The sequence below is a fragment of the Glycine soja genome, chromosome 6 (genome assembly GCF_004193775.1).
Source record: "Glycine soja cultivar W05 chromosome 6, ASM419377v2, whole genome shotgun sequence".
Classification (NCBI taxonomy): Eukaryota; Viridiplantae; Streptophyta; class Magnoliopsida; order Fabales; family Fabaceae; genus Glycine; species Glycine soja.
This window is the reverse complement of record NC_041007.1, coordinates 12,746,193-12,757,346: the sequence shown is the minus strand read 5'-3', so window position 1 is coordinate 12,757,346 and position 11,154 is coordinate 12,746,193. Positions and strand designations below refer to the sequence as shown.

The 11,154-nt window shown below is 32.7% G+C and overlaps 2 protein-coding genes across 2 annotated transcripts; one reads left to right on the top strand and one right to left on the bottom strand.

Moving 5' to 3' along the window:
- The first annotated feature begins 1,407 nt into the window (after window positions 1-1,407).
- LOC114415798 (cation/calcium exchanger 2-like) lies at window positions 1,408-3,753 on the top strand. The gene has a single exon (XM_028380649.1). The coding sequence runs from the start codon at window positions 1,751-1,753 to the stop codon at window positions 3,482-3,484; it is 1,734 nt and encodes a 577-aa protein (XP_028236450.1). The 5' UTR covers window positions 1,408-1,750; the 3' UTR covers window positions 3,485-3,753.
- A 1,791-nt stretch (window positions 3,754-5,544) lies between these two features.
- On the bottom strand, window positions 5,545-10,803 carry LOC114414347 (E3 ubiquitin-protein ligase RGLG3). The gene is given in 14 exon segments (XM_028378612.1): window positions 5,545-5,846; window positions 6,474-6,530; window positions 6,626-6,767; window positions 6,844-7,036; window positions 7,702-7,783; window positions 7,846-7,951; window positions 8,051-8,130; window positions 8,259-8,384; window positions 8,611-8,651; window positions 9,052-9,165; window positions 9,243-9,383; window positions 9,464-9,548; window positions 9,715-9,752; window positions 9,755-10,803. Coding segments are annotated over 14 exon segments (1,515 nt in total). The 5' UTR covers window positions 9,963-10,803; the 3' UTR covers window positions 5,545-5,744.
- Window positions 10,804-11,154: the final 351 nt, after the last annotated feature.

Sequence of the window (11,154 nt, the reverse complement as noted above, 5' to 3'; positions counted from 1 at the left end):
GTTTTTTAATCCAGCTCTCCTTTTCTCTAAAAAAAGGAACCCAGCTCTCCTTTCAATATTTATCTCACCTAACAGGGTTACACACTTTCTTAAGTAAACTCACCTTTCGAAAAGCAAGAATTTTCAAAGTTTAGTTTGGATGAGTTTTCAAATAGGTATATTATGTTTTTGAAAAAAATAATGCGATTACTACTCCAAGAAGTTTTAGAAAGGCAATAGTGGCACATGTATTTGAACATGACCAACAAAAAATTCTCCATGACAAACGTAGCAAAGATTATACGTACGAGTCATTTGTCAAAAAAGAACACGACAGAGAAATAGATAAACCATGTAACCAGGTCACCCATCGAGTGGTTATAAGGTCACAACAAATGGAAGACAAGCTCAAACTTGATGTGAAAGGTACGATATAAAGAGGGGAGAAGGGATCTTGAATCTTACATTTCAGCGACTTTTAAACTCGGCTAAGTAACCATAACATATTGCAGTATTATAATGCTTTAATTATTCATTTAGTTTATATAAAAAAATTATTCATTTTAGTCTCAATCATACTATTTTTTAATCCCTTATTGTTTCTACACATCATTTTTTTTATCTCTTTTTTCTATGATCTAAACTCATACGAACTAAAAAAAATTATAAATAAAGACTAAAAGAGATTATTTTTAAATATAGGAACTAAAAAATGAATTTTATAGGAGACAAATATGTAATTAAACCAATTACAATTTATTGATCTGGTAAGTCTGTTTGTTTTTTTTTTTTTTTACACAAGCCTGTTTGGTTAAAACTAACATATTTTAGAAAATTTTAAAAAAATCTTATACTAAACCCTCTCTAAAAATGCTACTAGAATGTCAAAAAAATACTACTAGAAAATTGTTTGGTAATGTTAATTTATTACTATTGAAAGTTATCATATCACTTTAAAAAAAGAATTATATACTTATAAATATAATTTTTTTTACATATTTATCTAGTTATAACTCAGAATGTAAAATTATTTTACGATGTTAGTATATAAATATTAAATTCAAAGAATAATGTGACTTTTATAAACCTGAAATAATTTAATTATTTTTATTTAATTGATCATACATTTATCTTGGTAATCTAACTTTTTAAGATAATTACGATAAAAATTATTAAATCTAACATAGATAGGAATTTGTAACTGAATGATATTATAATTATTTTTAAGCTTTGAACAAATAGTGTATTTTCTCTTAATTTTAATCATTGATGATAAAATCTAATAGTAATTTTGTTATTTTCATTCTTACTAAATACGTCCTCTAACTCAAAATATATTTATAGTTTAAAAGTAGTTTTATTATTTAAATAAGATTAATTCATTTAGATACACTTCTAAAATTATATTGCAAAATCCATTTCACTCAACACAAGGCGTTCGGTGGTAGCTAACAACTCCAGCTAGTATTTGGTTGCAGTCTCAGTCATCATAAGATTCGCTCGTTCTTGTGTTTGTCTTGCCCTCTTTCCTTAACAAAGAAAAAACCAAACAAGATTAAAATTCATCCAAATCAGATCCCTTCCTTTGATTCTTGTGCTGTTCTCTGTCATTCGATTATGTTCTTTTCACCCTTCATTCCAATCTTGGGATTCTTAGCTCACTTCTTTTGCTTCATGTTTACAAATGCATGGCTTTCCTTAATCACCAAGTCACCACCATATTTATATTTCTTCGTGCTCGAAACGAGGATCTAAGTGTTCATCTCTCAACATGGCCATCACAGATTTTGTGTCCAAAAGGATGACATACACCTTGTTCTTGAACACTTGTTTCCTCCTTGTGATTTTTTCCTTCATGATTGTTCATTTCCACACCCCTGAAGTTGTGGTTGTGACCAAAATCTCTGCCTTTGATAACATCAAAGAGCAAGAGTGTGAGAGCTTAGACAGCTTAGGTGACTACAAAGCCAAGTGCTTGTACCTGAAATCCAATGACCCTTGTGCCTCTCAGGGCTATATTGATTATCTCTACCTTTTCTATTGCAAATTTGGGAAATTCCCTTCATTGGGTTACACCCTTTTGTTTCTTTGGCTCCTAGTTCTGTTTTATTTGTTGGCTAATACAACTTCTGAATACTTTTGTCCCTCCCTCGAAAGCCTTTCCAAGTTACTAAGGTTGTCTCCTACAATTGCTGGAGTCACCCTACTCTCTCTGGGCAATGGTGCCCCTGACGTTTTCTCTAGCCTTGTCTCCTTCCAAGAAACCGGGACACGCGACATCGGCTTCAACACGGTTCTCGGGGGTGTTTCCTTTGTGTCCTGTGTTGTGGTGGGGAGTGTGAGCATTGCAATACGTCAAAGTGGGGTTCAAGTTGCCAAGTCTGCGTTTATGAGAGATGCTTATTTTCTCCTTTTTGTTCTTCTGGCCTTGTTTGGTATTTTGATATATGGTAAGATCAATTTTCTTGGAGCAATTGGTTTTACTTTGATATATGTTGTGTATGTAGTTATTGTTTATGTCTCTTCTACCCGATGGAAGGAAGGTGATGGTGGTGATGATGAAAATGGTGATATTGGTATTTCACATTGTGAAGATGATTTGAATTTGAGTTTGAGTGTGCCTCTTCTTAATGATGTGAAGAAAGGACCAGTTGTATGTGTTGAAAATGGTGTTCAAGAATATGATTTTAATATCGAGAAAGATTACTGTTGTATGAGATATTCAATGTGTCGAGTGTCACTTCATGTTCTGGAAATGCCCCTTTACTTGCCAAGGAGATTGACAATTCCTGTTGTGTGCGAAGAGAGATGGTCAAAGGTGTATGCAGTTTCTTCAGTTACACTAGCTCCACTTCTCTTGTCTTTCCTGTGGTGGAGTCCTTACATTGTAAACAGTTTCTTCAGCAAGAACGTAATTGTTTATGGAATTGGAATCTTGTTTGGAACTATACTTGGTGTGATTGCATTTTTCACAACCAAAATGTCAGGGCCACCAAATAAGTGCTTATTTCCTTGGCTTGCAGGAGGGTTTGTAATGAGTGTGACATGGAGCTACATCATAGCTCAAGAGTTGGTAGGGTTGCTTGTTTCAATTGGCTACATATGCGGAATAAGTCCTTCAATGCTAGGGCTAACAGTTCTGGCTTGGGGGAACTCAATTGGGGATTTGATGACAAATTTAACAATGGCTTTAAATGGTGGACAAGATGGTGCTCAAGTAGCAATGTCAGGTTGCTATGCTGGTCCTATCTTCAATACCCTTATTGGTTTGGGCTTGTCTCTTGTAACTTGTACATGGTCAGAGTACCCTCAAGCTGTTGTGATCCCTAGAGACCCATATCTCTGGGAGACAATGGTGTTTTTGGTGGCTGGATTAGTTTGGGCACTTGTGGTGTTGATAAAAAGAGATATGAAGCTTGACGGACTCTTGGGAGGAGGACTTTTATCTGTTTACTTCCTTTCTCTGTTTATAAGGTTGATTCAGACAAAAGGGTCTCTCCAATAGTCCAATTTTTATGATTTGTTAGGCTGTGATTCTTAGTATTTTGAATATGACATGAGCCATGAAATTATGATCAGATTCATGTACCTATTAGCAAATGACATTATTTCTGTGGAACTAGATATGAAACTATTATAGATAGGCAAAAATTTGCTACTTGTGTAATCCTCGTGTTCTTTTTGTACCTAGCTTTATTTGGATAATTGTCTTTCCTGTACTTACACTTCATTGAATGACAATTGAAATACAGTACTATCTTGAATTTGTTTAAATAGGTCTTCTGATCCATCCCATGCCTTGTATAATGTAGGATATAAGTTCAATGTTGTTTAGTTCAACTCATATGGATTGTATTTATAAAATCCCTCTACCAGAAGAGCATAATAGTGTTTTTTTGACTTCAAGACAATTGCATTTAAACTAGAGTAGTTTTGGATGAATTAATCAACCACTATACCACTGCCCATGTTTAATTAAGGATTAATACTTAGATACCTACCAAGCACCGTATGGAAGTTTCAAAGGGGTATCTAGCATCCACCGATACTACTGTGATATTTTTACAATCGTATTGTGATGCAATTGATATTGATAAATGATAAGATTTGTCTCCAAGTGTTTTGGTGAATTGAAGAGCGTGGCTGTTTTGTTGGGGAAGTCTTTGTTTTCTACTCAATCTTCTTTCTTTTCCCACAAAGTCACTGGTCTTAAAGATTACGTGATGAAATTGGCTAAGATAATAAATATCAATGGACAAAATCTGATGCCGACAACCGAAATAATGGAAGCAAAATGGCTCTGAAAAACTAAAGGCAGAAGTTGTAGATCAGAACCGTATGTGAAAGTTTATAGGATATAACATACTACCCCAATTTTGGGTAAAACCAGAATGTAGTCCTTTTTGTGTCAACTTCATTTGCTGATTTTTTTTTTAAAAAAAGTGTAAGTAAAACATTCTTTAAGAGGAGAAATTATTGTTGGGAGAAGGGAGAAGACAGTCCACTTTGGAGCACCAATGGATTGATCCGAGGTGATTAAAAATTTTATTGGCTAATAGGGATACTTTGTTGCAATCATATATATATATATATATATATATATATATATATAAAGCTTTCTTTAACACATCATTTAAATATTTTTTTTAATATTAGATGAAATTTATTAGAAATTATAAAATTATAAATGAAATTTATTAAATAAAAAGATCCAAAATTTTGTAAGTTATAATAAATTTTAATCAATAATCAAAATATATTTAAAAGAATACGTTAATGACGGTGTTGCTAGTATTTTTTATTTTTTTTATTATAATTAATATCTTCAAAATGATTAAAAATATTTTTAAAAATTAACAACTAAATCTATTAATATCAATCACACTATTTTAACATAAGGTAAATTTTAATTTTTACAATAAAGGGAACAATAAATATATTTAAAAATTATTAATTATGAACATACGAAAATCAAGTGCATCTTAACACAATATTCACAATAACAAAAAATGAACACTCGTTTAAATATTTTTAATCTTTTAAAATTTATATATTTTATATGAATATTTCATCATTATTATTAATTAGAGAAAGAACAAATCATAATAAATTTCAATAAATTTAATATTTTTGAAGACAACATATATTTAATTAAAAATATAATTTATTATCTTTCTCAATTTTAATATATAATTATATTTAATATACTACTAAATATTTTTAAAAATAAATTTTTATTTTGTACATATATTTAAAAAAAATATTAAATACAAATATAAAAAATTATAACGCATGAGTTTAAAATCTGGTATATTATCAGAAACTTTGTCGAAGGTCATGTGTAGCTTAGATTAATATTTTTTAGTAGACAAGCTAGAGTTTCTTTAATACACATGGATACCATTTTTGAATTATAATTTTAACCAATAAGATACGTTGTTAAATGTTATCTTTATTTAGCAAGAAGACAGATGGTTGGGCAGTGTAAAGTGTATGATTTCAATCTCGAGGTCAAAGTTTTGCCAAAAAAACAAACTCAAGGTAAAAGTAGTATTTCAAAATCTCTGAAATTTAACTTAAACCTTTTTTATTTCAAAAGAAAACATAAACCTTTTTTCCATACATTTAATGAGCATTGACAGCATGGTTAAAGAATTTTACACCCAAAATCTCTATACATTTCTGTCAAAAAAAAAAACTTAAAATGGTAAGAAATGGTATAACGGTTATCATGTTCAATCCACATAATCAATGGCGGCAATCCATCAGATAAGCTTCCTCACCCAAGTGTACAGTCTCGGGGGAGTTGTAATTTGCTGCCGGCACATAGAGCAGGAAGATAATGTCGAGCCACACTCCTTGCAAGTCTACATCATTATAATAAAGGCCAAATGAATATTCGACATTTCACATGCAGATTTTTTTTATCATCAAAAGTATATAGACGGATTTGCATTTGTTTCTCTTTGATTAGGAATTTTATTTCCACATAAAAATAGAATGTTTTTTTTAAACCATTTTTGGTTTATTTGTAATAACAAATTCATTAGATAGTTTTTTCAATACTCTAGTAACGGATCATGATCTAAATAGTTTTGAACATATTAGATTAAACAATCCATCCAACTAACATTTTTAAGAAAAAGTAAAAGGAGAAGGGAGGGAAGAGAGATTATGGTTTCCAATCCATTCAACTAACATTTTTAACAAAACTAACAAATTAACATTTACCTGATAAAAAAAATATCCAAATAGCTTTTCGAAAACTAGTCTTTTGACATAAAGCAATAACACGTTTGATTTATATAATCTTACCCCTATCTAGCAGATTTTTTTTCTTAGTTCTGTTCTTGACTATAAGAAACTGGGATGTGAAAACTGTAACCTAAATTCCCTTCAATGTCTGTTATTCACACAAACAGAGCTTATAAACTCTAGTCTAGACCACATTGACATTGGCGTTAAACAATAATAGGTTCATTTAGAAGACTTACTGTATGACCACATCCAGAAGCCATGTCCTTCGGGTTGGTTAGGCAAATGGGGCATACCTTGAAAAAGGACAAGACATTAATCTGATAAGCTTAGTGATCTCAACATGAATCTATGGCGATACAAAGCTAAGAGGAGGAGCAAGGAAACATACTGGTTCGACAGCAGCTGGAGCTGTCGGTTCCGCTGATTCCAAATTTGTCATGTGTGGAATTGCCATGCGTGCATTATCATGATCTATTGCTTCATTAGGTGGAGGGAAAGGCCTTTTATGTTGATGAAGAACTGATTCTCTACTGCATAAGACGGATTTGAGAGTCAGCGATTCATGAATATAATATAGAATTATCATACCTTTAGCTCATGGCTTACTCGTTAAGTTGTATATTTTGGGCTGCCCGGTACTGAAATGGAATTTCCATAAGGGCAGCAGCTGAAAAATTTCCAGTGTTGATACTCATTTTGAACACCCTATACTCATTTTTTAAGACCTTTAGAAATTTAAATAAAGTTTTAACATTCTTATTACTTTCAAACTTTTTAGAATAAGAATTATAATTCATACAACAATTTCACAGAATTACAGAATACTTGGCTCAAATATTTTTCAGTTCTTAGACCCTTCAATTTCACATTGAAGAATTAAAAAATGGTAGAATATTGCCTTAGGTTGTTCGGGTATGTTTGGAGAAGACTTGTAGAAATCCCAATTAGAAGAGTAAATTAAAATGGAAGATAGCCAAATTGCTAGGTGTAGAGGGAGATTGAAAAACAACTATACAAAACAATTAAAAATGATTTAAAAGTTAATGATTTGTCTATAAACACAGTTTACTATAATATTCTTACATTTTTTGGTCTATGTAACCAATTCCACCTAGTGGTAAAAGGTTTTGGTGGTTGCAATCCACATCTAGGAATTGAAATCTACACAACCTAAAAAATAAAAGATGTGTCTCTCCTACTATTTTATTTATGTGAATTGCACTTTAGAGAATGTTCGGACGGAATTTTTAAAATGTCATATAAGTGAAAAAGGTTTATCTCAATCGTAGCCCAATGTCCTCCTTACTCCATGTTAGACATTGGGTAAACCTTGTTGGCACTTTGGTAGTCATTTGACACTTAGGCCTTAATAATTTCAAGACATTATATCACAGATTGTTTGTCTCAACCAAGAGAACAGCTTCATAAAACATTTCTCTCTCTAATATGCAATTTATTACAGACCTCTGATATTGGTTTCAGAATTAGATGAAGTACTATCAAGTTTGTCAATATCACGCCAAACTCCAATCCTTCTTATCTCCAACTATCAAAGGTAAAAGTTACCTTAAAGCAGACAATATTGACTTTTCAAGTGCTATCAAGTACCTGAAAGTTGTCAAATAAGCGCTCAGAAATGTTATCATCAAAGTGCTTCATCTCATCCCATGGTCCATCTCCAACGCCAACCAAAATAATTGAGAGAGGATAGTGACTGATAATCATAATGGCTCCACATTTAAGACAGATACATAAACAACAAAAGGTTACAAGAATATCACCCAAAAAAGGGTTACAAGAGAAATTGCTCTACCTTGCAGCAGCGATAGAACTAATTGTTGCTTGTGCTTGTGGACTAAGTTTTCCACGTGGTACATCTGGATTTCTGGTTACCTAAAAAAACAAAAAGACAGTTTAGAAAAATAAGATTAGTTGAGAAATTGAACTACTCCCCTTGTATTTATAGATATTGTAACACAACTGAAGAGTTGGACTAAAAGCTAAAATAAGCCAACCCACACCAAGATGGGTAGGAAGAGATCTCCAGCTAAAGATTTTGTAATTTCTCTCCAGCCAAATGCACCACACTCAAACTGGAAAAGCACAACTCCAAACCACCTTATTGTCCTTAGAGTCCTTTTTTCACCCTAACCACAATACTGGACAGAAATGAAAACTAACAAATAAGGTGCAGAGTCAAGATTATCCAGACAGTACAAACTACTTACTTCATGACTCAAGTTACTTCACAATTCAAGATTTTTTTTTTCCTTTTTATAATATCTCGAGCATATAGCAGATATGTCGGGAGAAAGGGCACAACAAGGCCTATGCAAGGTAACGAGTCATTACTGTTATAATCTTATTATGTACCACCATCCAAGCAAAAATCATAACCTTAGAAGGAGCTTTGGCTAATCTGATAAAAAAAAAGTTCTCAAAGTTTACAGAGAAGACTTGAAATAAGAAATTGGAAAGTCTATACAGGAAATAAATCCTGAAGCATCTGCTATCAAAGAGCTCTTCAGTTTATGTTTTCCAAAAATGAATAATGGAATTAGCATGGCATCAAACAGGTCTAGAACTAGTAGCTTATCCTCAATCATTGTTCTTAACAAGGATTAGGTCCCAATTAATGAACCCTAGGTTCAAAGGAAAGTAAAATTTTAAACTTATGATATGCTTAGTCATATGCAATAAATCATAATGCAATTCCCCTCCCTCTCTCTCTCTTGTAAACTAAAATATATCACAGATACTTGTAATAAAAATGTAAAATCTTGCCAGCGAGGAACAAAATGTTGTAAAACAAACCTGACAGTTTTATGTATGGACCAATCTCTCTGTAGCGTGCAAGTACTTCCTCAAAACCATGACAAAATCTATTATCTCAATAAAAACTGAACACATTCTGGTCATGTATAGAAGCTACAAAAGTAAATTAACTGAAATCAGCAGAAGAGAAAACACAGAACATTTGTCTAAAGTCAGAAACAGATGCTCACCATCACCAAATCCAAAACATGGTATTAGATTGTCTTCATCAAAGGAAGACAGAGTATGGCCAATGATGGAGATTGCTTGCTCATATGGATTAGGAATGTTTCCAATATGATGAAGGCTTTTTCGATGGAATGAGTGCTTGCCTACAATTACCAAGGTGAGATTCAATATTCATTTATATATATCCATGTACAATATTAATTTCATATTCAAATGAAATAACCTGTCCACTCATTGCTTTTGGTGAAGTCGATACCAAGTATTCAATTTGAAGATTCCAGACCAGCTTCTCTCATAGAAGAAACAACCTGAAATATATCTTATATAAGCCTGATGCTTCTACAAATAGTTATGTCTAACATGAACATTAGGCAGAAACAGTCAATCCAGTTCGCAATAGTGATTACCCCTATACCACTAAGGTTACTATTGTCTATCCTCTCTAAACCACTAAGCAAAAGTAGCAGTGAAAACCTGATCCAATGAGCCGAAATTATCAGCTATATATGTTGATGGCGAGTGTTTGCTGAACTCCCAGGATGAGTAGAGGGTTGATAATAGCTAGTATTTGATGAAGTCCCAGCATAAGAAGATGGTTCATGATAGGTATTATTCTCTGAATTCTCAGCATAAGGAGACGGTTGATGATAGCTATTATTATAAGAAGGGGGATGTTGGTAAAAATTATCTTGAGACTCATACATTGACTCCGAATTTCCCATAATCACAGGCCTGCCTCCATCAAAAGCAAGATAAGTAAATAAATTAATAGACAATAGCGGTAAAAGGATAAAGTTAAAATGAATTAAAACGAAAACCACAGTACCAGAAGTGAAAACAGTTCATTGTCAATAATAAAATATCACAGAAAAACAAATATCGCTAGCTTGTACTCTGGTGGCATTTTCAGTAACTTATGCCAACAATTTAACATGTTCATTATGTTTTTTCAAAATCAAATTTATCAGAACTTCCTTCTAATGATTCCCAAAGCAGAGCCAAACTCTGGTTAAATCAAGAAACATTCGAGCAGACACAGCAGTCACATACAGAACAAATTGCCAGATAAATCATCAGTAATGAGACCAACACCGCTATAAACACTTTTGTGCATCCACTTGCAATACCAAAACATTCGATAACTGAAATCGAAACGCAAAGTTACACAGCTCTTCTCTCTAATCAAGCATACATAGCTAGTCCATCATTCACACGTCAACAAGTATAACACAAGCAATCGCTGTTTCGCGTCCTAAGATCGAAGCCAAAATCACGATGACTTTCAATGAAGAAAAGGAAAAACGATAGGATCGTGAACTATGGAATCAAATTGACAACATCAATGATCCCAAACTCAAAATGACACCGTAATGCCGGAAGAATCCGATTCACGTGTATTATTATTATTAGCAGAGAAAGAGAGAAGTGATAATCAGTGTTAATCAAAGTTCGCCTTGTGGATGTCGATTTGCTTTGTTGCAGAGTTTGCGTTCGACGTTTAGGTGTTTGAGATTGGGTGATGGCGGTGGCCATATTGATTGATTAGTATTATAAAATTTAAGTGAAAACTACTACTAGTTCCCTCCTTTCACATGTTCCCTTTTCTAAAATAGTTGTTCTCATTCACGTGGTGCATGGTCAGCATGAAACGTGCGTGTGATGTTTCGCACTAAACTAGTCATCTTTTTAATATAATGATTTTTCCTTGTTATTTATTTTGACATGGAATAAAAGCCTTTACTGTATAACTATCATTTTTTTTCAACCAATTCAATATGTTATCACATGCCTATTAATATGCTCTCTATACCTCTCTTGTGCATTTGATCTTCATGTCTATGATCCATGGATTTGTAACAAGAGTACGTTGGCATTTGACCTTTCCAGAAGCGTCAATCTTACGAGAAATTATCC